At 42.6% G+C, this 23460-nt stretch overlaps 1 protein-coding gene across 3 annotated transcripts in view; it reads right to left on the reverse strand.

Annotated features, from left to right (window-relative positions):
* UXS1 (UDP-glucuronate decarboxylase 1) overlaps positions 1-23460 on the reverse strand; it is a 90236-nt gene that overhangs the window by 46293 nt on the left and 20483 nt on the right. Inside the window, exons 2-7 of one of the 3 annotated variants that reach the window (XM_059406375.1) lie at positions 16405-16432; positions 15651-15731; positions 15037-15085; positions 13911-13954; positions 8523-8583; positions 16-196 (exon numbers count right to left, since the gene is read on the reverse strand). In XM_059406375.1, the coding sequence (XP_059262358.1) occupies positions 16-196; positions 8523-8583; positions 13911-13954; positions 15037-15085; positions 15651-15731; positions 16405-16432 (444 nt within the window). Of the gene's footprint in view, positions 1-15; positions 197-8522; positions 8584-13910; positions 13955-15036; positions 15101-15650; positions 15732-16404; positions 16433-23460 lie in introns of all 3 variants that reach the window. The other 2 variants (XM_059406377.1, XM_059406376.1) reach the window with 2 other exon arrangements.

The raw sequence follows: 23460 nt of genomic DNA on the forward strand, positions 1-23460 counted from the left end.
GCTGCTTTCTCTCACCTTCAATGTAGAGCGGCTCCACCACGTCGTGGTTAATGAGCTCGAAGTTCTCATGGCCGATCCAGTGTTCTACGTTCCTCTTCCTGCCTGTGAAGAAGTTGTCCACCACAGTCACCTCGTGGCCGTCCATCATGAGCTTGTCGGTGAGGTGGGAGCCCACGAAGCCCGCTCCTCCGGTTATCTGCACATGCCCCAGGTCCCCAGAGAAAGCACAAGAGGATAGGGTGACTTTGGAGTAGCCACAATTTAAAACATGGGAGGACAGCAAGGAAGGAAGACACCAAGAGCTTACAGACAGCGTCTTTGCTCTTCCTCCAGAACAAGTTGTCATACTACCACCAACTTCTAAGCAACCTAAACACTGAAGCTACCACCCAGTCAACAGTGCAGAAAAATAGTTTCAAGTTTCCAAATGTCTCCTCTGACAGAGAATTTTACATCAAAAAGTTCTTATTTTACAACGGAGAGACACTGATCATCATTTGTCTAATTCTAGCACCACTCCTGCAAAGTTGCAGAATGACTTTCTTTTAAAAAGTGACTAGCAACATGCAGAGATTCGGTGAAGTACCAAATCATACAGGTGGTTTTTTAAAAACTGGATACAAAACGTCATAAAAAAATGATTATCCTTCCAACTGTTTGTGGGAACAAATGAATAAGAAATACTGTTTGCAAGCCGGAGCTCTAAGTGATTAAGGTCTACCATTCGGTCACTGCCTGAGTGGAAGCACGACCACAGCATGGGATCCGCTGGCGGGCCCCATGGGGACAGGATGCCGCTTCAGGGGGCAGGGGGCCGGCAATCTGTGCTTCCCAAACCTGAGCCACAACCAACATGAAGAGGCAATCACAACGGAAAGATACTGTTTAAACTAATAGAAAGATTTTATTCAAATTACAGGGTATAATTGGAGGGGGACAGAAAAAGCAGACTACGTTTTAGGGAGGAAGGAGTGAGAAGAACGAAGCCAGAAAGCAGAACAGCCATGGGAAACCACCTCTCTGTCTTGTTCTGTTCTCTGTGCCACCTTCTCTGCCATCAATACTTGCGTTCACCTCACCCTCCTGTTCCAAACTGAAAGAATGCCAGGAAAAAAAAAAAAAGCCAATTCTTCCAATGCTCTTACCGAAAAAGAAAAACCAAAAACCAAAAACCAAACAAAACACATAAAACCCTAGGTGTATGGTTTTAAAACATTTAGTTTGCCAAGAAGCACAGATAAAATCTGAGTAAGTCAAATGTTTACCACAGGTGAAAGCAAAACAGCCCGGGGCAAAGGAGGACCATCTGGGGGACAGGGAGGGGTCACGCCAGCCACAAAAAAACCCATCCAGAGCATATGCAAATCGGACATTTGCATATGCTCTGACAACAATACAAACACAGCTGGGCCAAGAACATCGTGGGTGTGGACTGCATGGCTCCACTCTTAGGCAGATTTGTGTGCTGAAACACACAGGAAACGACTGTGACTGCAGTTCCTCTTCCTCACGATGTTCTTTGTAACATTTTCCTTTCCCCAGTTTATTTTCATGTGAGAACAAACTATGTAATGCACGTTACACACAGAACACGTGTGAACTGCCTATCCGTGTTATGGTAAGCAGGCCAGTCAAGAGCCGGCGAAGACTCTAGGTACAGGCGGATTCTCGACAGCACATGAGAGTGGGGGACGGAGGGCCAGTGCCTCTAGCCCCCAAGTTGTTCAAGGGTCAGCCGTATCACGGTTGAGAATGCGGATGGCTGGAAGGTCCTGATGCTCCACAGAGTTCCGTCAGCTGTTTTTATTGTTTACGGAGAGCCCCATTTCCCAGATCCTCTGCTTCGCAAATAGGAAACGAGACACCAGGGGATGAGAGTTTCTGACCACAATCCCCAGATCATTAGTGAGGACAAAATAAGCTCAGAGACTTCCTAATCTCATATTTTCTCCACTACCTATAGATTTGTCTGGTTCATGCTTTACCCTCAGCCTGCCTACATCTCACCTGTATACCTGAATGATGACCTGACGACAGAACTTTCAGGAAAAACACAGGAATTCCAAATCTAGCTCTATGACTGCTTAACTTGAGGGGTGAACATTCATTTTATTTGGCCTTCATTTCCTTGCATTTTCCCAAACCTTCCACAGTTCATAAATCAGAAAAATTACATCTCTTTTCAAAGAAATTTGACCTTCTTTAATGTAACTCTATATCTATATGCAAATATTTCTTAAACTGGGATGTTCTGTTGCATGCTAACTTTATCTCCACACCTAAAATAACCGAGCAACTACTCACAGCCAGCAGAAATGCAGTACACTAAATTATACACGATTGCTTCCAACATTTCGCTAGCTTTAGTGGTAACATAAACGTGCTGGAAGCACCTCAGCCTTGCTTGAAATGCATTTGAACTGTTTTTCTTGAGCAAGTGCTTTCTATCGAAAACACTTAAAGATTTATGGAACATAGCTGGGTTATACAATGTCTCTCACTAATCAATTTCAGCCCAATAGGCAAGCAGTTCAAACAGAAACGAAATTGACAGAATCTCATCACTTACAAGCACCCCCTGGAAAAACGAATTGCCAAAACCAGGCAATACCCTTTGAATAACAAGGAGCTAACCCCCCAAAAAGATAGTAGGAAGAAAGGACGGGAGACACCTCTTCCAGAGGAACTGAATGGGCTCTAGGCAGCTTCGCATGGCTCTGCAGTTATGAGCTCATCTCAACTGCCTGTACTTCCCGCTCTTGTGGGAGCTCACAGGCCGAGAACCTGGTCCAGTTCAAGGGCGACAATCAAACTCAGGCTGTTCCGTAAATCAGCAAAAAGAATGCCTTTGTAACAAACCCCTTCTTTGTGCCAAGGCACCTACAACCACTGAAAAGGCTTTGGGTTTTAGCAACAGCCTGGCACCAGATGACTCTGAAATGTGGCTTAACCTAGGAGATGGCCAGGGAGTGAAGGATGCTCAGCCCATTTATTGTGCTGGTGTGAAAAGAGAAATAAATTCAGTAATACTCGGCATTGATGGGAAGATGATCAGACAGGGATATAATAATAATGCTTGCAAGGCTGTGCAGGGTTCGTATGTTAATGGGGGACATCAAATATTCTGATCATTCTGACATGTGGCAGCAGAGACTGGAAAAATTAACTTTTCTCTGCTGCTGAAGACACAGGTGTATTTCTCAATTTACGCTTAAGTGCCTACAACGTTTTTTATATTGTCCTAAGGGTACACAGCAAATGAATAAACATTTACACAAGAAAATCTACTGAAATTCCTTAAGAATAGAATCAGTGACACTGGAGCCATGGCCCACTCCCACCTTCTACCCTTCACCCTCATAGTTCAGAGTGGGTGCTGTTAGCTAGGGCCAAAACAATGGTGCTCCTGGTCAAAAGATAATGGTATCTCACCAGATAGGGGCAGGCCACCCACACTTCTCATCCCCCACCCCCACCCCTCTGAGCCACACAGGCTCAATTAGTGAGGCCTGAGCCAAGTGATTAAGAGAGACCTTCCTCCTCCAGCTCCTGCTTCCATGGCAGAAGCTCTATTCCAGGGATGGCACACTGTAACTGAAGTAATGGGCTCGTGGTCACCCTTGCCCGGGCTCACTCACAGAGTGGATTCCATGCCCAGAAAGGCAAGGCAAGAAGACCAGGGGTACTGCTCCTGCCAGTCCCCTGCTAGTGAGCAGGAAAGTCACTCCCTCCTCTCCAAAGTCTTGGCTCAGAGGTTTCCCCTTGGGGGATGAGGCAGTGAATAAAAACACAGGAGCTCCAAAGTTCTCCCCAGAAAAAGAGACTTAATTTGAAAGAGAAAGTGGAGAAGTTCAAGCCTAAAGGTTATCTCAAAAACCCTGGAGATTTAAGTGGTAAGCAACAGAAAGGAGCCTGGAAGTTCTAGGAGGACCAGCTTAGCCCCAGGCCAGCCAGTTTAGTAGTGAGAGCCAGGGAAACACAGGCCCAAGAGTCCTCTTGGGGTCAGGGCAAACCTCAAAGACTGGCCTAAAAATCTACCGCTGCAAAGGGGCCAGAATTTAACGGGATCAAACTGAGAAGCAATTTATGCAAAGCATTGGTTACAGCACAGCTTGCTCAACTAGCAATTACTGGGGCCTACTGGTTAGTGTGTGATACCACACAGGCAGACAGCTTAACAGAGCAATCAGGCTACGAGATGGTCAACAAGAGCCTGTTAGAACCACTGGATCCCAGGGTGAGAGTGTCCATCACTAAGGCTGTGGCCTCTGGGCAGCGACCATCAGAGTCCCATACTCCAGGGGAGCAGACATCACTGAAGGAGAACAGCCCAGTCACTAAACAAGTACATAAACAAGAAAAAATAAAACAAGGCTTGGTGAAAGGGGAGAAGAGTACCCAGGGATCTGGACCCAGGAAAACCACCAAGCAACAAAAACTGCCTATGCCAGGGCCCAGCTCTCACCTTCACCAGTCCTCCAGTCAGCCAGCATAAACAAGTTCGGGAGAATGGGAGGAAACCAGAAGTACACAGAGACTAAAAAGAGAAAAAAATACAAAATAGAAACAAATGGGAATTTGGGGGTTGGTAAGTATAGAAAAACTCATGACAGAGAGTCAACAACTGATTGGATGTGGCAGAAGGAAGAAAGCAAAGCTGAGGATAAATTGAGTGTTTGTGCAACCTGAAGAGCAGAGGGGAAAAAAGAAAGGGAAGTGGATTGCCTCAGACCAGTACGAGACACCAACAAACACACCAAGACGCATGTAATGGGAGCACCAGAAAGGAAGAAAGGGAGGAACAGAAAAAACAAAGAAATAATGGCTGAAGAGTTCCCCAGACATATGAATGTACACATTCGAGAAGCTGCACAAACTCCGTGTAAGCAGGATAAATGCAAACACAGATGCATGAAGTCAGATCATCCTAAAAATGCTGAAAATCAGAGACAAAGAGGATATTCTGTAAGCATTTGGACTGGGTTAAATACTGCCCTACAAGAGTTATATCCTTCTTAGAATCTCAGAACATGACCTTATCTGGAAATAGGGTGGCCACAGATGTAATCAGTTGAGATCCGGTCATGCCAGAGTAGGGTAAACTGTGGATCCAGTATGAGACACAGGAGAGAACACCATGTGATGATGGCACAAAGAGTGGATGGATGTGTCGCTACAACAAGACAAGGAATCCAGGAACCAGTGGCAACAACCAGAAGCTAAGAGAAAGGCGTGAAACAGACTTCCTTATAGAAACTTCAGGGAGAGCACGGCCCTGCCAACACCCTGACATCAGAATTTTAGCTTCCAGTAGTGGGAGAATTTCAGTTTCTGTTGTTTTAAGCTATGAACTCATGACTGTGGCAGTGGCCCACGGAAAGTAGACAGGAGACAAGGAACAGGACTCCTCAGGCACAAGGGACCCTCAGCATGACCAAAAGCCTACTGTCTATCTCAACTAGCAGAGGAAGCAGTGGGGTAACGCATTCAAAGAAAAGAAAGAAAACTGTCAGCCAAGAATTTTATATAGAACTCAAACTTCTAAAACTGAAAAACAAAAACAGATACACAAAAAATGAGAGGATGTATTGCCAATAGCTGGCAAGTAAGAAAAACTAAACAATGTTCTTCAGGCTGAAGCCAAATGATCCCAGGCAGCATTTCCCACAGAGGAAACAAAAGGGGCAAGAACAAATAAAGGAATTAGGTAATTATAAAAGACAATATATAATGGCACACTCTCCTTTCCACTCTTGATCGATTTGAAGACCAAATTATATAGCACAATGTGGACATACTTAAAGCCCACAGATCCATATACTTAAATGACACAATGATAAACCGCGTTATGTATATTCCACCATCGCCACAACAGCAAAAACAACTGTATAAAATAATGTGCATATTACTATACTATTTGCTCTGTAAAATTAAAAAAAATATACATTTGCCAACAACAGCATGAAGAGGGTAGGTAGGAGCAAAGTTATATTGCTGTAAGGCAATGACATCAAAAGTTTACTCAAACCCACAGGAACAATGAAGGAAACTAGACAGGGAAATGAAAAGGATGATGTAACAAGTTCTGTAAATACATCTTTCCTCTCCTTTATTCTCTCAGATTATTTACAAGATATAAAATTTAAAAATAATAAAATATAAAATAATTATAATAATGCACTGTGGCGTTTGTAACTTGGACTAAAGTGATACATAGAATGCAGAGAAATGATATCACAAGAAGGGTTGGGTAACAGAACTATGTGGGAGTGGCATTTCTCTATCTCACTAGAACTCAGTATAAAGCTAAAGTAGAGTGTCCTGAGATAAAATATAGATGGTAAGCACTAGAATAAATAGCAACAAAATGAATTTTCAAAATACATAGAAAACAATTAGAGGAATTCAAATGTCACATAAGAAAAGATTTACTTAATGCATAAGAAAAGAAAAATGGAAGGCCAGAGGAACAAAGAAGATATGAGGCATATGGGAAACACAAAATAAAATGGCAGTTATAAATCCAACTATGTGGATGTGAATGGATTAAATGTGAATGGATTAAGCCAACCACCCAAAAGGCACCCAAATTGGAAAATAACAAAACAAAACAAGGTTCAGCTATACTAAATCTTAAGGGAACACACAAGACTGGAAGGTACAATGTGCTGAATGTAAAAAAGTAGAACTTTTTTGGAAACAGTGAGAAAGCTGGAGTGGCTATGATGATATCAGACAAATTTTAAAACAAAAAAATGTTAAGAGATATAAAATGTTATCATTTTATAATGATAAAAGAGTCAATCCATCAAGCAGATATAAGGGTTTTAAACATTTAGGCACCTAATAAGAGACCCAAGATATACACAAAGCAAAAGTTGAGAATTGAAGGAAGAACTAGAGATTTTGACAATAGTTGGAGGCATCAATACCTCACTCCTAATAATGGACAGAACTATAAGATTAGCAAGAAAAAGAAGGACTTGAAAAACATCCAATCCAGCTAGACCTAACAGATGTCTACAGAACACTCAACGACAGCACAATACACAATCCTTTTAAGAGTACATGAGGGGAGCCTGGCTGGCTCAGGTGATGGAGCATGAGACCCTGGATCCTAAGACGAGGAACAGGATAAGGATGTCTGCTCTTCCCACTTTTATCCAACACTGCACTAGGGTTCTAGCCAGGACAATTAGGCAAGGAAGTAAACTAGAAAGCATCCTTCCTGATAAGCCAAAAGTTAAACTTCCCATAACCTCAGATGATATAATCTTGAACAGTACATAAAAAATCCTCAGGAATCTACTCAAAACTATTAGAACCCAATGATTTCAGCAAAGTTGCAGGGTATAAGAAAATACAAAAATCTATTGTATTTCTATTTCCTTGCAATACAAAATATAAAATGAAACTAAAAAACAATTCCAGTTATGCTAACATCGGAAAGGATAAACACTTTAGAATAAATCTAACAAAAGTGTAAAACTTATACTCTGAAAACTACAAAAGGAATGTTAAAATTAATGAAAACCTAAATAAATAGAAAGACACCCTGTGTTCAAGGATCAGAAGACAATATTAAGATGAAAATACCGCCCAAATTCATCCACAGATTCAATGTGGTCTGTATCAAAAACTCAAGTGGCTTCTTTGAACAAACAGATGAGCTAACCCTAAAATTTACCAGGAACTCTAAGGGATCCAGAATAGTCAAAACTATCTTGAAAAGGAAGACAAAGTGGGAGGATTCACACTTCCCAATTTCAAAACTTACTATAAAGTTACAGAAACCAAGACAGTGGTACTGGCCTAAGGACAGACAGGGTCAATGGAACAGAACTACATGTATAGAAAAAAAATACTTTCATGTATGATCAGCTGATTTTTGACAAGTGTGCCAAGACAATTCAAAGGGTCATGATTCATCTCGACAGCCGGTGGCACTAGATACATACCCAAGAGAACTGAAAAACTATGTCTGCAAAACACTTGTACACCTATGTTTCATAGCCCCATTATGCACGACGGTCTCCAAGTAGAAACAACCCAAGTGTCCATCAAATGATGAAATGGATAAACAAAATGTGGTACCTCCATAATATGGAATATTATCCAGCCACAGAGAGGAATAAAGTACTGATTTATGCTACAGAATGGATAAACTTTAGAAACATTACTACAAGTTTAAGAAATCAGATCCTAAAGACCACATATTGTATCCTTTCATTCATCCATTCATTGGAAATGTCCAAAATGGGCAAATACATTGAGACAGAAAGTAGTTTCAGTGATTGCCAGGAGCTGGGAGGAGGATGGCTGACAACAGGGATGGGGGTTCTCCCTGGAGTGATGAAAATATTCTGGAATTAGAATGGAGTGCTGTCGGAGGACTTTGTGAACACACTATAAACCAGTAAACTGTATATTCTGTATGGGTGAATTATGGTATGTGAATTATACCTCTATTTAAAAAGCCAGATTTTTGATATTATAAATATTAATCAGGTGTACAAACTTACCAAAATTCTTTTACGGTCCTTTTCTGATAAAAATTTTACTGGCGGGTATTTCTGGGTGAAGCTGTAGAAAAAGAAGAGATGAGAAAAAGAAAAGTCAAACCTCTCCTGGGAGGATTTTCTCTACGACCATCAAAACAAAGGCAGATTGTGGCATTATTATTGTCCGCTACTTCTATCCACTCCAAGTGAGGGCTGTAGGAATAAGCGGTTATTGGCTCATTTGAATTCAAGAAATATGCAACTGCTTCTTGTGTGGAATTAAGCTGAGGATAGAGATTCCATCTCTGAGAGGGGAAAATTTACCAAGGTACAGGCTATGAACAGCCAGAGCTAACACAAAATAAGGGAGGTGGTGGCCTCCTTACAATGCTGTATGGAGAGGTCTGGAAGGAAGAAAGCAGCTGCATGAAGTTACAGACCCAAAGCAGGACACCGTGCCTTGCAAGGGGAAGAAAAGAAAAAAATAACTAGGCCTGTTTCCTCATTCTGGGCAACCTCACAACTGCAGGATCTCCTTCTGCACCGGTGCCCCCGGACAAGAGGGCAGGGCAAGCGGCACTTTCCATCTCCCATGGTCTGCTCTGAACTCACCTTAAATCTCACCTTATAATGCCTCTTCCCCCCAGGAAAGGTCCCATGGGTCCCCAACCCCTACTGATGTTTTGGGAGCAGGGCAGTACAAGCAACAGATTAAAGATCAAATGGGAGTTGATAAATGCAGATTTGAAATATCCATTCTTAAAGTGGTTAAGTGGTTCAGTTAGGCACAAAAGTGCTTTTAGTAAATTCAGAGAAACCAACTTTACAGCCATTATTTTAATTGGAGAGGTGCCGGGGGCACTGTCTCATCCCCTCTACATCCCAGCTGGGATACAGAAGGCATTTGCTTAATGGTCGCTGAAGTGAACAGACTATGACAGGTCATTAGACAGAAGACCTTGAAGCAAGTGTTTCTCATCTCTTGGACGAGTGGAAACATGGTTAAATTGGAGCTTGGGGCAGGAGGGCTTTCTTTTACGATGCAGATGAATTCCCTTATTAAGAGCTTCCAGATTCTCCAAAGGTCAAGTTCCCCTTGCAGAGGACAAAACCAGGCAGGCAGGTGGGCGAATCTGAAGGAGTGAGTGAGAACCTTGGTCACCCCCCTTACTAGTTCTGTGACCCAGACCCCCAAGAGCTCTGTGCACCTCAGGGCTTCCTGCTGTCAAGGGGTAATCACAGGACCTTCCCCAGAGGGCTGCCCTGCAGGAGCTGTCCTCACCACAGGCAGCAGGGTAATGGCCAAGTGAATGTTCTCACAGCGGCTGTGGGGCAGGGCACATTCTTCTTGCTCGAACAGTGGAAGCCTTCTGGGAGCCTGACAGATGCCTTGTTTGTGAGGTGACACTCCTTGTCACTCCAAATACTTTCTCCATCAGTCAGCTGGAGGGTGGCCAAGAAAACCACAGCACTGGCTGTGTGCCCCCATCACATGGCCCCGACATCCATTCTCTTCTCTGAGCGCTTAACATCCACCATCCGGCCTCAATCCCAAATTCCACAGCCAGCCATGTGGTGCACCTACGGTGTCTCTCTCCTTCCAGGCCGACCCTCTCCCCACCTGCACACTGTTGCCCATTTATTCCGGAGAGAAAATAGCCAACAGTTTTCTTATAGGAAATACAGCTCAGCAAAACTGAAGGAAATATGTAAGTGCCTGACACACAGTGACATGTGGAGTTCAGACTGATAAACCTACTTCAAACACTGTGTGCTAAAAACCTTTAAAATAAACAAAAACACTGGCTGGGCTTCTTGCTTTGTTCGTCTTCAACATGTAGCAACCAAGTTTCAGATTTCATACGTATGATCAAGTATTAAACTGTTGGAAGAACTCTCTTACAACCGTCATTTCTTCCTTAGAGAAGTCAGGCACACAAAGCCAGAAATAAAAGCAGGGGTAAGCTCCACCAGGGTCCTCCTCAGTCTGCACTTATACTGTTTGCCTTTCTGCAGTCATGGATGACAGAGCTGAGAGAGTGTGTGAGGGGACTGTGTGAGGTGACTCTGAGGTGACTGCGTTAAGGGGACTGCATGAGGTGACTCTGTAAGGGGGCTGTGTGAGGTGACTCTGAGGGGACAGGGTAAGGGGACTGCGTGAAGGGACTGTGAGAGGTGACTCTCACGTGAGGGGACTGAGTGAGGTGACTCGAGCGGACTGTGTGAAGTGACTCTCAGGTGACTGCATGTGGGGACTGGGTAAGGGGACTGTGTGAAGTGACTGTATGAGGGGACTGCATGGGGGGAATGTGTGAGGGGACTGTATGATAACTCTGAGGTGATTGTGTGAAGGGACTGTGTGAGGTGACTGCATGAGGTAACTCTGAGGTGACAGCATGAGGGGACTGTATGAGGTGACCCTGAGGAGACTACGTGAGGGGACTGTATGAGGTGACCCTGAGGAGACTGCGTGAGGGGACTGTATGAGGTGACTCTGCTGTGGTGCTAGCTGGGCGACACCTTTAGCACGCCACTGAGACTTCCCCTCCTGCACTTTACCAGCACTGGGCAAAATGGCCAAGGGAAAGACACATGCTTCTTTAAAAACTTGAAGTAGGTTAAAACCCTATGCAGTGGTGTACTGGCTCATCCATCCATTCATTTATTCAGGAATTTTCTTTACAGGCTCCTATTCTGTGCCATACACTGAGGACACAGAAGCAAACAACACAGAGAGGCAAGGCCCTGCCCACGTGAAGCCTGCATTCTGCATTTCTGAGTGTGAGAGAGATAAGCAAGGGAGATAAATGAAGCAGGAATTGAATAATGGATCTCTTCTTTCCACCCGATATTAATCTTTTAGCAATTATTTAATGCCATTCCAGACTCTAACCTTCCTGTTTATGAAGGTAGCCAACAAGAAGCATTTTTACTTAGAAGTAACTTCTCATCATTACTTGCTATTTATTCACAGAACACTTAAAGATATTGAGATGAAATTAAATGGCAGGCAATCAAACTGTTAAGAAATGGGGGATAGAGTACAGAAGAGAAAAAACTCACATAACCCACTTATTCAGGCTTCTAGAACGGCATTGTTCCCATTTCTCTTCCTGCATACATATAAGCCCTACCTTTCAAAAATATTCTTATTTCCTGGGGGTCACTTTGCCCCCAAATGATAAGCACATCAAGACAACATAGTCCAGTTACATTCTTATCTTGCTCGTGTCAAGGTGGGTGTTTGATCATTCTTATCATACAAATCACCCAGGAAAAATAAAACCAGACAGAGCTCCATTGATTTCTACCATAAAGGCATGTCCATGACTTGACTTTCTAGCTAACACCTGACTTGCTCACCAACCCAGAGACCAGAACCATTTTAGGATGAGTAACTAGTAAAGCAGAAATAAGTAAAAAACACTTAACCTCTGTACCTATCTTAAAGGTAACTCTCAGTTTGATAAGAATGAGTTACTGGTATATTCTTCAAGATTGTATTTATACTTGTGCTTTACTTCCCCGAATTCGACAAAAGCAAAGAACATCACGTAAGTATCAAAAGGAATCATAAAATTCTCAAAAGATCATGTGTGTAAACCATTGCCCTAGGGAAGTTATCCAATTAATTCACTTTTCACAAATATTACTCTCTAAAAAAGATATCAGTAGTGAGCAATTTGGGGGGGGGCAACATAAAACCTAGTGGGTTATTCTTACCATACACAATTTTTAGTTCCTAATTAAAATCTCTCAAATTATTCCAGTCTTACTGAAGGCAGGATTTCTGGCTCCCACCCAATGCAATGTTATAAAACAATTTAATTTCAGCCCAAATAATGGCAAGAAAATTTAAAGGACAAATAACAAATTTGTATTACTTAATATGATCTGTTATAACTTTTTGTCCTCTAAGAGCTGAAATTAAGTTTCCTGACCACATATAAACTATCAGTTGAAGACAAGAAGAAAACAAATGAACACATTTTGTTTGATGACTCTTCTCCATCCTTAGTTCTCTTTGATCATTTATTGAAAATACTGAACCCAAAGAAAAACTAGCTTTCCATTTCCTCCTTTTTAATCTGGCCTTGACAAAAGGTTCCTACAATGCAGATCATCCCAACTCATCCCAAGAAAAGAAACAAAACATTACATAAATGCTGGGTGAGTGTTTTTACTTTTCTTTTTTAAACTTCTGAAGACCAACTCTGGACACACAGTTTCCCCAATAAACTCAAGGGAAAAAGTTCTAGCACCTGGAGCTCAATTGTTTTAGAGACAGAATGTGGGTGCAGCAGAGACACACATGGCAGGCAGAGGGTTGGGAGTTGGGGGGTGTGGAAGACCACAACAAAAAGGGAGGCATAACTTCCTCTGGCATCTGATTCAAATATGTTCCCACTGTATTATATGATTCCTCCCTTCCATCCACTTTATCTGGACTCAGTTCTGGAACCTTCCTAATGTATGGTGACAAGCAAATAACTGACCCTAATTTCTTATAGTACTTACACACAGTACTAGGTTTTAGGTTCTCCAGCTTTATTTTCTTATTCTGGAATTCTCCCAAATTAATCAATATATGAGAGAAACCACATGAATGTCCTGTGTAACTTAAAAGAAGGTAAGGCTTAGCTTCAACTTGTATGCCAAGAATTTACAGGAACTGACAAATTCACTGAATTTGGAAAAGGAAGATTACAACACCTTAGAGCCTCTCTTCTTCTAATGTTTGGACTATATGAGTATCATTCAAATCAGGGTTAAAAAACCCAACAAGGGGCAACTGGGTGGCTCAGAGGGTTAAGCGCCTGCCTTCAGCTTAGGTCATAGTCTCAGGGTCCTGGGATCAAGCCCTGCATCAGGCTCTCTGCTCAGCGGGGTGCCTGCTTCTCCTTCTCTCTCTGCCTGCCCCTCTGCCTACTTGTAATCCCTGTCTGTCAAATAAATTAAAAAAAAAAAATTTTTTTTTTGTGGCCTTTAGTTTAACATCATCGTAGTTTGTAGAAATCAAACTGACAGACGGTAACAGAGGAAGGACTTTTAATGCAGGATCTGTGTAGCTGGGCTTCAGGAAGACTCCTGAAAAAATAACTTTATTAAAATAAATAATTTTTTCTAGAGACAAAAAAGCTTCCACAGCTTTCATAAGAAATAGTTCATAATGACAAAAGCAAAAAAAAAAAAAATAGATTTAAAAACATTGCATCCAAATTTTACAGTAAACATCTACCTTCTCACAGAAAAGTTCTTGTGTTGAAAGTGCTTGGTATCTTTCATATTATGGAATAACACAGATTAAAAAAAAGAACTAATTATACAATTGAGATGAATTTGTATCAGATACTGACTTAAAGTCTAAGAAAGAAATATTTTCCAAAAAACCTCCAAAAGTGCACATACCTTTTTTCCAAATCTCTGATTTTCTCTCTCAGTGGTTCAACGATCTAAAACAAAAATAACCAAGATCAGTTTTGAAGCAAAGTTCTCCACCACTTCCCCCGTCTCTGATGTTCCACATGGGCACGACATCAGGCAAAACAGATTTTAACTTCCTCTTCTATCCACTTCCACTTTGAAATGACGTTATATCACTTGAATCACAAGTCAAGAAGCAAGGTGATACACTGCACGCTGGAACTCTTACTCTACCAACAGTTAAGTCTCTGGGAAAATAAACTTTTCCGTCTCCTTACAACAAGGAAGGTGGTTGAGGCTCACCTCAGGCAGTTCAACACCGCCCTCTTCTTTTCAGGAGAAAGAATCCCCTCAATGCTGCCCTCAAAGCTTAATCTCTTGTATCTGTACATTATCTCCCTGTCATCTGCTCAGCACGCGCCTGGAGGGCAGGCTGTGAGCAGACCCACATCCCTGTGTGTTAGCACTGCGAGCTGGGGCAGAAGGACAAGAGCAATCCAAGAGCGTCCCCGCCACTGTGACATTTGGCTTCAGATCAAAATGACAGACTCCCCTTCTCCTCCTGCAGCCCACATTACAGCTGCGTACCTATGTCTACAATTAACTGACTAAAAACACAAGCAATTATTTTTAAGTAGAAGGTAGATAATCAACCAGAGGAGCTAGCTTTCCGTGAGCAGGTATGGGCTTCCCCATCTGTGTACATGGAGACTCCCTATGCTCCCCAAGTCCCAGCATCTGAGTTGGGCCGGTTCTCCTTACAGCACCTGCTGGGGTGAGTGGATGCTGGCACTGGCCTCCATTCCTGGTGAAGGTACTCACTTCTCTTTCTCTAAGAAATTCTGGGAAGGTCACTTGAAAAGTCAGACAAACTCGTAAATCCATTTTGCCTCTGAGGTAGAATTTACAGTATGTCAAGCCTTGATCAAATGGACAAATGCTGACCCAGAGGAAAGGCTCCTCTAAATAAGGGAGTAATTCTTGAGGAGATGTTTTCAAAATCACAGGTTAGCATCAGGCTTCCCCAAGAAAGGTACAAGCACAAGAGAAGGAACTGAAATTGACAAACATAACAAAAAAACAGGAGCAAAATACAGGAAAGGGAACCAACCTCTTCGATCTTGCTCTCGATTTTGAGTTCGCCATTTTCCTGGATAGACCTGTTGAGTAGAAAGCTGAGAAACTGAGATCCACTGAGAGGCTTGATGACCTCAACACTTAATTCTGAACAAATGACAACACAAACCAAAGGCTGCAGACCATCTTGCCACTCCCCTTCCCAAAAACATCAGTCTCCGGTTCCAGATTCCTTCCAGAAGGAGGTGCACCCGAGGAATGGAAGACAATGGAGGAGAGGAAATCTCAAATACATCTCACCCACTCACTTCTACCTTGTAAGGGTTATTTCTAATCCACTAACATCATCTCACTTTCACGTTATGCTCAACACGGGATTTTTAAACTGGAGGCAGGAAGTGTGTCTATAGGAGTCCAAGTCTCTCTGCTGGGCTTTTCTGGGGATTTGAGGCAAAATGGAGCTTTGCCAAGTCAAAAAACAAGAGTTCCTTTAAATGAGATCTAAGCACCCCTCCTAGCCGCACACAGAAAGTCTTTGTCAGGAGATACTCATGCCCGGGTGGTAGGAATCAGATCCACACCACCTCACTGACCTTTGCAAAATCTACTCAATACGAAAGGCCTGGTGGGGGCACAGCTATGCTTTACCTTAGTAGCCCAGTGCAGGGGCATCTGACTGCCAAGCCCACCGCCAGCACCGCAATTGTGATCGCTGCTCTTTTATTTTTACTACCAAGGAATACAAAGTAGAACAAATTTTTCTTTAAATGTAAATCTGTACTAACAGCAGCAGACTTGCTTTTACAATGAGTGCTTATTAATTTTTTTTTTTTTTTTTTTTTAAGAATCTCAACACAGGATTTTACTCTTCCAAGTATCCCTCCTTTGTTTATCACAAAGCACAAATAACTCGCCCTGGGGCCGGAAGGCTCCTTAGGGCTGAGTCCTGAGATAAACAGGTGGCCTCAGAATCCACTGGTCTGCTTCCAGAGCCTGGGGGCATCCGTGGTTTCCTAAAGATACCCCCTCCTCAAAAGGCTTTGAAAAGGCACACCCCCACCATATGCTTTGTTCAAGCCACCCAGGAACACAATCACATTTTAGCAGGGCAGAAGCTAGGGTCAACCCTTTCCCGTGTATAAAAGGAGGGAAGGGACCCTGAGGTGGGCAATGCAGAGGAGCCAGCCAGTAAAAAGGGGCTTTCCCTGAGTAAATAGTAAAATCCGATGTATTCCTGGAGAATATCCATAAGAAAAAAAGACAAAGCTCAGGTGTGAATAGCAAAAAAGAAGTTTCATTTTTAAACTCTTCAATTAGCCCATGCCACCTACAGTCTATCTGTAATAACTGAAATGTGTCTATAAACCCAAACCACAACATCCAAATTATTTTAAAAAGTTACCTCATATTAACGAAGTTGCCCCACACAGCTGGAAGGGAAAGAAGAATAAAATAGGTCAATATTTAACTTCGTGATATTCAAGGAGTCCAACTAGAACAATTTTAATGTTTAACCAATATTTTCAAATACACTAAGGAATCTAAATAATAGCTCAGGAAGACAACAAAATGAACACTTTTGAAGTATTAAGTCCTACTAAATAAGTGAAAAAAGGACCTAATACATCTCTTTAATTTTGGAATATCTCTTTTGGGGTCTGAAGTTCAACGATATTTGTGTTTTGATAAACAGTATGCCCCCAACCTTTGTCTGAGGAAGAGCCAGTCACAAGCATCAAAGAACTGCATGCCTGAAAACAAGATCCTAGCGCTCAGTCTAGCCTTTTCCTTTAAATGTCCATGAAACCAAAACCAAGACAGGTTAGATAATCGCCTAGCCTGACTCTGTGGCTTAACGTCACCTGGAAGCCCATCCTTTCTCTCACACTTCCCACATCTCTCTTGGAGTCTAATTTCTCATCTGCTGGCCTGCTTCCTTGATTACAGATACCTGGAGGGTGGGTTTCATGTGTACACAGCTGGTGCTCAATAAATGTAAATAAACCAGCCCAGCTGCCCCAGTGAAGTTTTGCCATGGATGACTTTAAAAACATAGACTATGAGCCACCACGTGAAATTACTGAACAGAGAATTATTTAATAAAGAAACCTTTCCCACAAATGTCTCTAATATTTGTACTCATTCCTCTTTAGCCCCCCTGTAGTCATTCCCCAAATACTGAATAACTCTTAAAGGCAAGATGCTCTTAGGTATTAGAGAAAGACAGTGATCAAATGCAAACATCCCCACCCAACCCCCCCAGCCCTGAAGACAGTGATTCTGTGAGCTCAGGAATGCCTTCAGGTTCGGATCTATTCCCAGCCATCTTCTTATTGTCATTGCTTGGTATACAGTAGGGGTTTAATAAATGTTTACCAGCTAGGATTCAGTTTCCAAAATCACATGTTGCTGATTCTATACAATCACATTCCTCTCCAAACAGAGTAGTAAGGAACAGATACAAAAGAGAGCAATAAATAACTAAATGAAAGTGGCAAATAAGCAAGAAATGGGAAAATTAAAATAAACCCATACCATATTCCTTATTCATTAAAAAAATAATGTTTATACCTTTGGACCATGTGAGCTTACTTTTGAGTATTAACCTCAGGATATACATATACACAGGAAAGTCACTTTCACAAATCATGGATTTACTTACCTTAAAAAAAAAAAAAAAGAACTAGTGTCCAAAATCTATAAAGAACTTAGCAAACTCAACACCCAAAGAACAAACAATCCAATCAAGAAATGGGCAGAGGACATGAACAGACATTTCTGCAAAGAAAACATTCAGATGGCCAATGGACACATGAAAAAGTGCTCCATATCACTTGGCATCAGGGAAATACAAATCAAAACCACAATGAGATATCACCTCACACCAGTCAGAATGGCTAAAATCAACAAGTCAGGAAATGACAGATGCTGGCGAGGATGCGGAGAAAGGGGAACCCTCCTACACTGTTGGTGGGAATGCAAGCTGGTGCAGCCACTCTGGAAAACAGCATGGAGGTTCCTCAAAATGTTGAAAATAGAACTGCCCTATGACCCAGCAATTGCACTACTGGGTATTTACCCTAAAGATACAAACGTAGTGATCCAAAGGGGCACGTGCACCCGAATGTTTATAGCAGCAATGTCCACAATAGCCAAACTATGGAAAGAACCTAGATGTCCATCAACAGATGAATGGATCAAGAAGATGTGGTATATATACACAATGGAATACTATGCAGCCGTCAAAAGAAATGAAATCTTGCCATTTGCGACAACATGGATGGAACTAGAGCGTATCATGCTTAGCGAAATAAGTCAAGCAGAGAAAGACAACTATCATATGATCTCCCTCATATGAGGAAGTGGTGATGCAACATGGGGGCTTAAGTGGGTAGAAGAAGAATCAATGAAACCAGATGGAATTGGGAGGGAGACAAACCATAAGTGACTCTTAATCTCACAAAACAAACTGAGGGTTGCTGGGGGGAGGGGGGTTGGGAGAAGGGGGTGTGATTATGGACATTGGGGAGGGTATGTGCTTTGGTGAGTGCTGTGAAGTGTGTAAACCTGGTGATTCACAGACCTGTACCCCTGGGGTTAAAAATATATGTTTATAAAAAAAAAAAAGAGGGAGGGAATAAACCTAAAATCCTACAACTGGGGAACTGCTATATAAATTATGATACCGCCATTCAATGAAATTGGAAAGCCATTAAATACCACTATGACTATTATCAAACAGGCAAGAAATAACAAGCGTTGGCAAGGATGCAGAGAAGAGAAAAAAGTCATGCACCACTGGCAGAAATGTACACTGGGGCAGCCGCTATGTAAAATAGTAGGAAGCTACTCAAAAATTAAAAATAGAAACACCATATGATCCAGCAGTTCCATTTCTGAGTATTTACCTGAAGGAAATAAAAACACTAACTTGAAAAGATATCTGCACCCCCATGTTCACTGCAGCCTTATTGACAACAGCCAAGACACAGAAACAACCCAAGTTTCCATCCATGGATGAATGGATTATTCAGCCGTAAAAAGAAGGAAATCCTGCCACTTGGGGTAACATAGATGGACCTCGAGGGCATTACACTACATGAGATAAGCCAGACAGAGAAAAGACAAATACTATATGATCTCACTTAAATGTGGAATGTCAAAAACAGAAAGAATCCATAACCCAAGTTCATAGATACAGAGAACAGATTAGTGATTGCCAGAAGTGAGCAGGGGGTGTGTAGGTGAAACAGGTGAAAGTGGTCAAAAGAAGTTAAGTCCTGGGATGTAATGTACAGCACAGTGACTAGTTATTAATATTGTATTGCTTACTGGAAAGTTGCTAAGAGTAAATCTTAAAAGATCTCATCACACACACACACACACACACGTGTAACTACGTGTGGTGATGATGGTAACTACTTACATAATATACACTGTGTATATGAATATGTATAATAATGTATAAGTAGATATAATAAAATATAAGTAGATAATAACTATTATATAACATAAACTAATATATAATATTACATATGTTACTAATATAATACTATATAAATGTTCCATGTCAATTATATCTTGGTTAAAAAAATATGGCTATGAAAATACACTGTAAATGGTAATATAGTTATGATCATTCCAGATGAGAAAATATATATGCAGTATGATTTCCATTACTAAAAATCACCTAGAATAAGACAGTCTGAAGATGCCAAAATACCGTTTAAATGGTGATGTAATTGTTTATCTTTCCTTGTACCTATCTTGCCTTTTAAAAAGGAGGGAAAAGATTTCCAAACCCTTGTGAGTGCCATGCCCCTCCCCACAGAAGACCTGGGAACCCAGCTGCTGTTGTGGACAAACCCACAGCTGCCCAACCTCACGGGCCCTGATCTTCACTGTGTTCCTCAAACAAACATCGCCACATTTTGGCTTTAGGATTCTGTCGCTTGTCAAAATACACCAGGAAGCGATCCCTCTCGGGCTGTGGACCCTCAGGAGGGGAATTAACCACTCCTCAAGATGCCTTACAGTGGATTATGCCTTCTGACAACCTTTTCCAATCATTCCATGGTTACTAGTTTCTCATTTTCTTTTTAGCCTTTTCGTGAGTCAGTTTAAAAGGGCTATCTCAAAGATGTTTCTCGATCCTTTTGTCATCCCTTACAGCACCTAAGACCAAGTAAGGCTGTCCTTCTTCCGGTCTTCTCCCTCCTTGACGTAGAGACCCCAGAGCTCTGAGCGCTCTTCCCTTTCTTCCTGGTTTTGCGCAAGCATCCCTCCCCTGGGAAGCAGGTAAGAGCCTTGGGATACACCCCAGGGAGCGCTGCTCATGGCCACATCTTTGCTGCCTGCCCTTTATGAAAGAGGTAATAATGGCCATACGTGGCTAACGACCAACCCTATTCATGTTGCTCAGACTTTTTGGATTGGCTCCCTGCACTCAGAAACTCACCCTGTTCTTTCCAGTTTACCTCCCCCTGCCACCAAGAGCTTCATGAACCTCATTCTCCCCTCCTCACTAATCAGACCTCCATGTAAGGCTTCTCTCCCAGGACCCCTGTCCACTCGTAGCCTCCACCCTCCCTAAAGCAGCTTCATCTTCAGGGCTCTCCTTGGCCAGAAGTGCACACACCTCACCTGAGCGTGATGTTCTTGGGAAAACCTCCCCAACCTCCCTGCCTGCTCCAGGGGACATCAGGAGCCCTCTAAGGTATCACAGCACCCACAACACACTTCTTAACTGGCAGTTTACAGATGGTTGTCCCTGCAAGTTGAGGGGTTTCTGATTCACATTTACAAGAGCAAACACAAGCAGGCCAACCACCAAAATTAGTTGAAAGGAGGAGGTGAAAAAATGTCTTCACTTTATTACATTAATTCCCTGCTTAGTACTTTTTCTCTTCGGAACTGCTATTAACAATTAATCTTTATGATGTTTTTATGGCAAGTGTTGCTGGCCTCCTTCTAAACTCTCAAAAGCTCTGCCTGCTTTGTTTTAGAGAACAAAAAGAACTCAGCACCCAGAACAGACAAAGACAAACAGCAGGCAGGAAAAGTTCCCAACAGCCAAGTGGCCAAATTGCCGCAGACTCATTCCAAGGAGGAAAACACAAGCAATTCCCACCAATTACCGAGCCTTGCTCCCTGTGTTCTGCGGACACTGGCCTGGAATCTTGCAGGGCACGGAGTTTAAAAGATACACAGTATTAAAAATTAATGCTGCTTTTAGAATTATGCAATCTGCTTAAGTGAATCTGACCCCTTACAGTGTCGCCAAGGGATCGCTGGGAATTACTAAGAGCTATACCCTAAAGATACCTGTACTAAATGGAACTAAATTAAGTCAATTACATAACATACAAGGACTCAGGATTAAGAAAAGTATTTGAAAAAAGATAGTCATTCACCATCATCGACAAAGGGCTTAAAACCAAATTACCTTACACAGCTTTCAAGCTATTTTAATTTATTCTGATTTTTATTTTTAAAATATACTTTGCCCGCAATCTGAGGCACACTGGTTTCCCAAAATCTCTGTCTGCATCCAGACTTCATGCTATGCAGGGAAACCCAGTTCACGAAAACCCTTCACATAGAAATTTTCATTTAGGGCCAAAAAAAAAAAAAAAAAGGGAGTATCCTTTTCCAACAAAGAAAAAATTAAAATCCTCATTCAATGCTTTCATAGTCCCTATTTGCCTAACACGGTTTCTTAAATATTAACCAGATAGCACTCAAGACAAATCCTTTTAGAACACAATTTCTCAATCTGAAACCTATGGGTCTCCACCATATTCCTGAATGAATTTCAGGAAGCCCAGGTGGAAAATCCTTGGAAGTCCAGGCAAAACCACGCATACAGAGCTCTCAAAAATCCCCCACAAAAGCTTGAAATTTTAAAGGCACATTGGTTTTAGAATGCTTTCGAATGGGGACAGATTCTGAGTCCTTGAATGTCAGGCCACACAGAAGGCGAGGGTTCTTCACCAGGAATCCTGTGACCCTATTTTAAGTACTGTCACAACACTGGATCAAACAGAACCATTTCCACTTCACACCTGTACCTTTTAAGTGGCTGCCATATGCTTTAGCGTGTTTTTGTTGGGCATTCTGATGACCATTCTCACCTAAAAAAGCACATGGACTTTTATCCTAAGTCAGAGGAAGGAGTGTGAGTTAGGGAAATGACTCGCCAGCCCGGCTAACGGGCACACACCTCTAGTAGACATTATATGCCCAGCATGCCTGCAGGCAAGCCCAGACAACCAGACATCTTAGAAACCAGCACGCCGGGGCTCACCAACTCAGCTTGGTGACATTAGACTGTGTGACCACGTTTGGAGAACCATGCAGGATTTGCTTTGTCTTCAGTATTCACAAAAAATCCTTTTTTCGCTCCGCCACCAGCCAGCCGTCCAACAAGACTGGGGCCTGAGGATGAGGAGGGAGCGAAGACCCTGAGCATGACTTCAACTGTATGGTGGGCGACATACACATGATGGTCAGGGAGGACCCCAAGCAAGGTGCGCCAGGGGAGGAGATGAGGATCAGCTGACAAGACATGGTAGGGGAAACAGCTTGATCCTGCTCATGCAGGAAAAGGTGGGGCGCGCCAGCCACCCACAAGACAATGGGGAACTGACCCAGTTCATAAACAGTCCTTCAAAGACAGGGCAGTGGGAGAGGACTGTCACCAACATGAATGTAAGCCTCTTTTTAAAAGCTCAAACTTTTAGATATTGAGCCCCTGCTAGGAGCCAAGCACTTCATGAGGTCTTGCAGCAAAAAGCTCCTAACCCATGGTGTCCTTCAGACTGAAAAGTTTCTCCAGGACCTCACAATGACTAGGAACTGGCAGGGGGCTGGGGGAGAGTGGAGTGAGGGTCTACCTTCTCCAGCCTCAAGAGATAAACACTGGGCTTCCCAGAGCCTGGGAGCCCTACACGATCTACACTTCAGACCTCCTGAATCAGGATCTCTGCAGAGGAGCCTGGGAGTTGCATTTTTTTCAAATGCCCCAGGTGGGCAGAGTCACCTGGAGAGAGAGGCAGTGGAGACAGGAGGTGGAAAGCCTGCACGCTAAGGGATCTGGTGGCCTGCCACAGCCACACCTTACCTGTTGCCCACCTATCTGCTCAGACAGTTCAGGCTCAAGCCACTCTGGACCCTCTCCAACTTGCCTCAGAGTCTTTGTGCTAACTCTTCTTCCAAATGCCTCTTTATCTGCCTCCCTCTGTTCATCTAGGTATCAGCTCACACCCCCACACCCCTTCTTTCCTCCCTACCCACACTCCACCTCCCTACCCACACTTCCTTTTTCTTCACAGTACTTACTACCAGGTAATATACCCATGTACCTATCTATAAAGTTCTGTGTTTGTATGTTTCCAGCCAAGAAAATGGAAGCCTCAAGACCGCGAAGACTCTTTCATTCACTGTTGTTCCCTATGAC

Source organism: Mustela nigripes, chromosome 7, assembly GCF_022355385.1.
Source record: "Mustela nigripes isolate SB6536 chromosome 7, MUSNIG.SB6536, whole genome shotgun sequence".
Classification (NCBI taxonomy): domain Eukaryota; kingdom Metazoa; phylum Chordata; class Mammalia; order Carnivora; family Mustelidae; genus Mustela; species Mustela nigripes.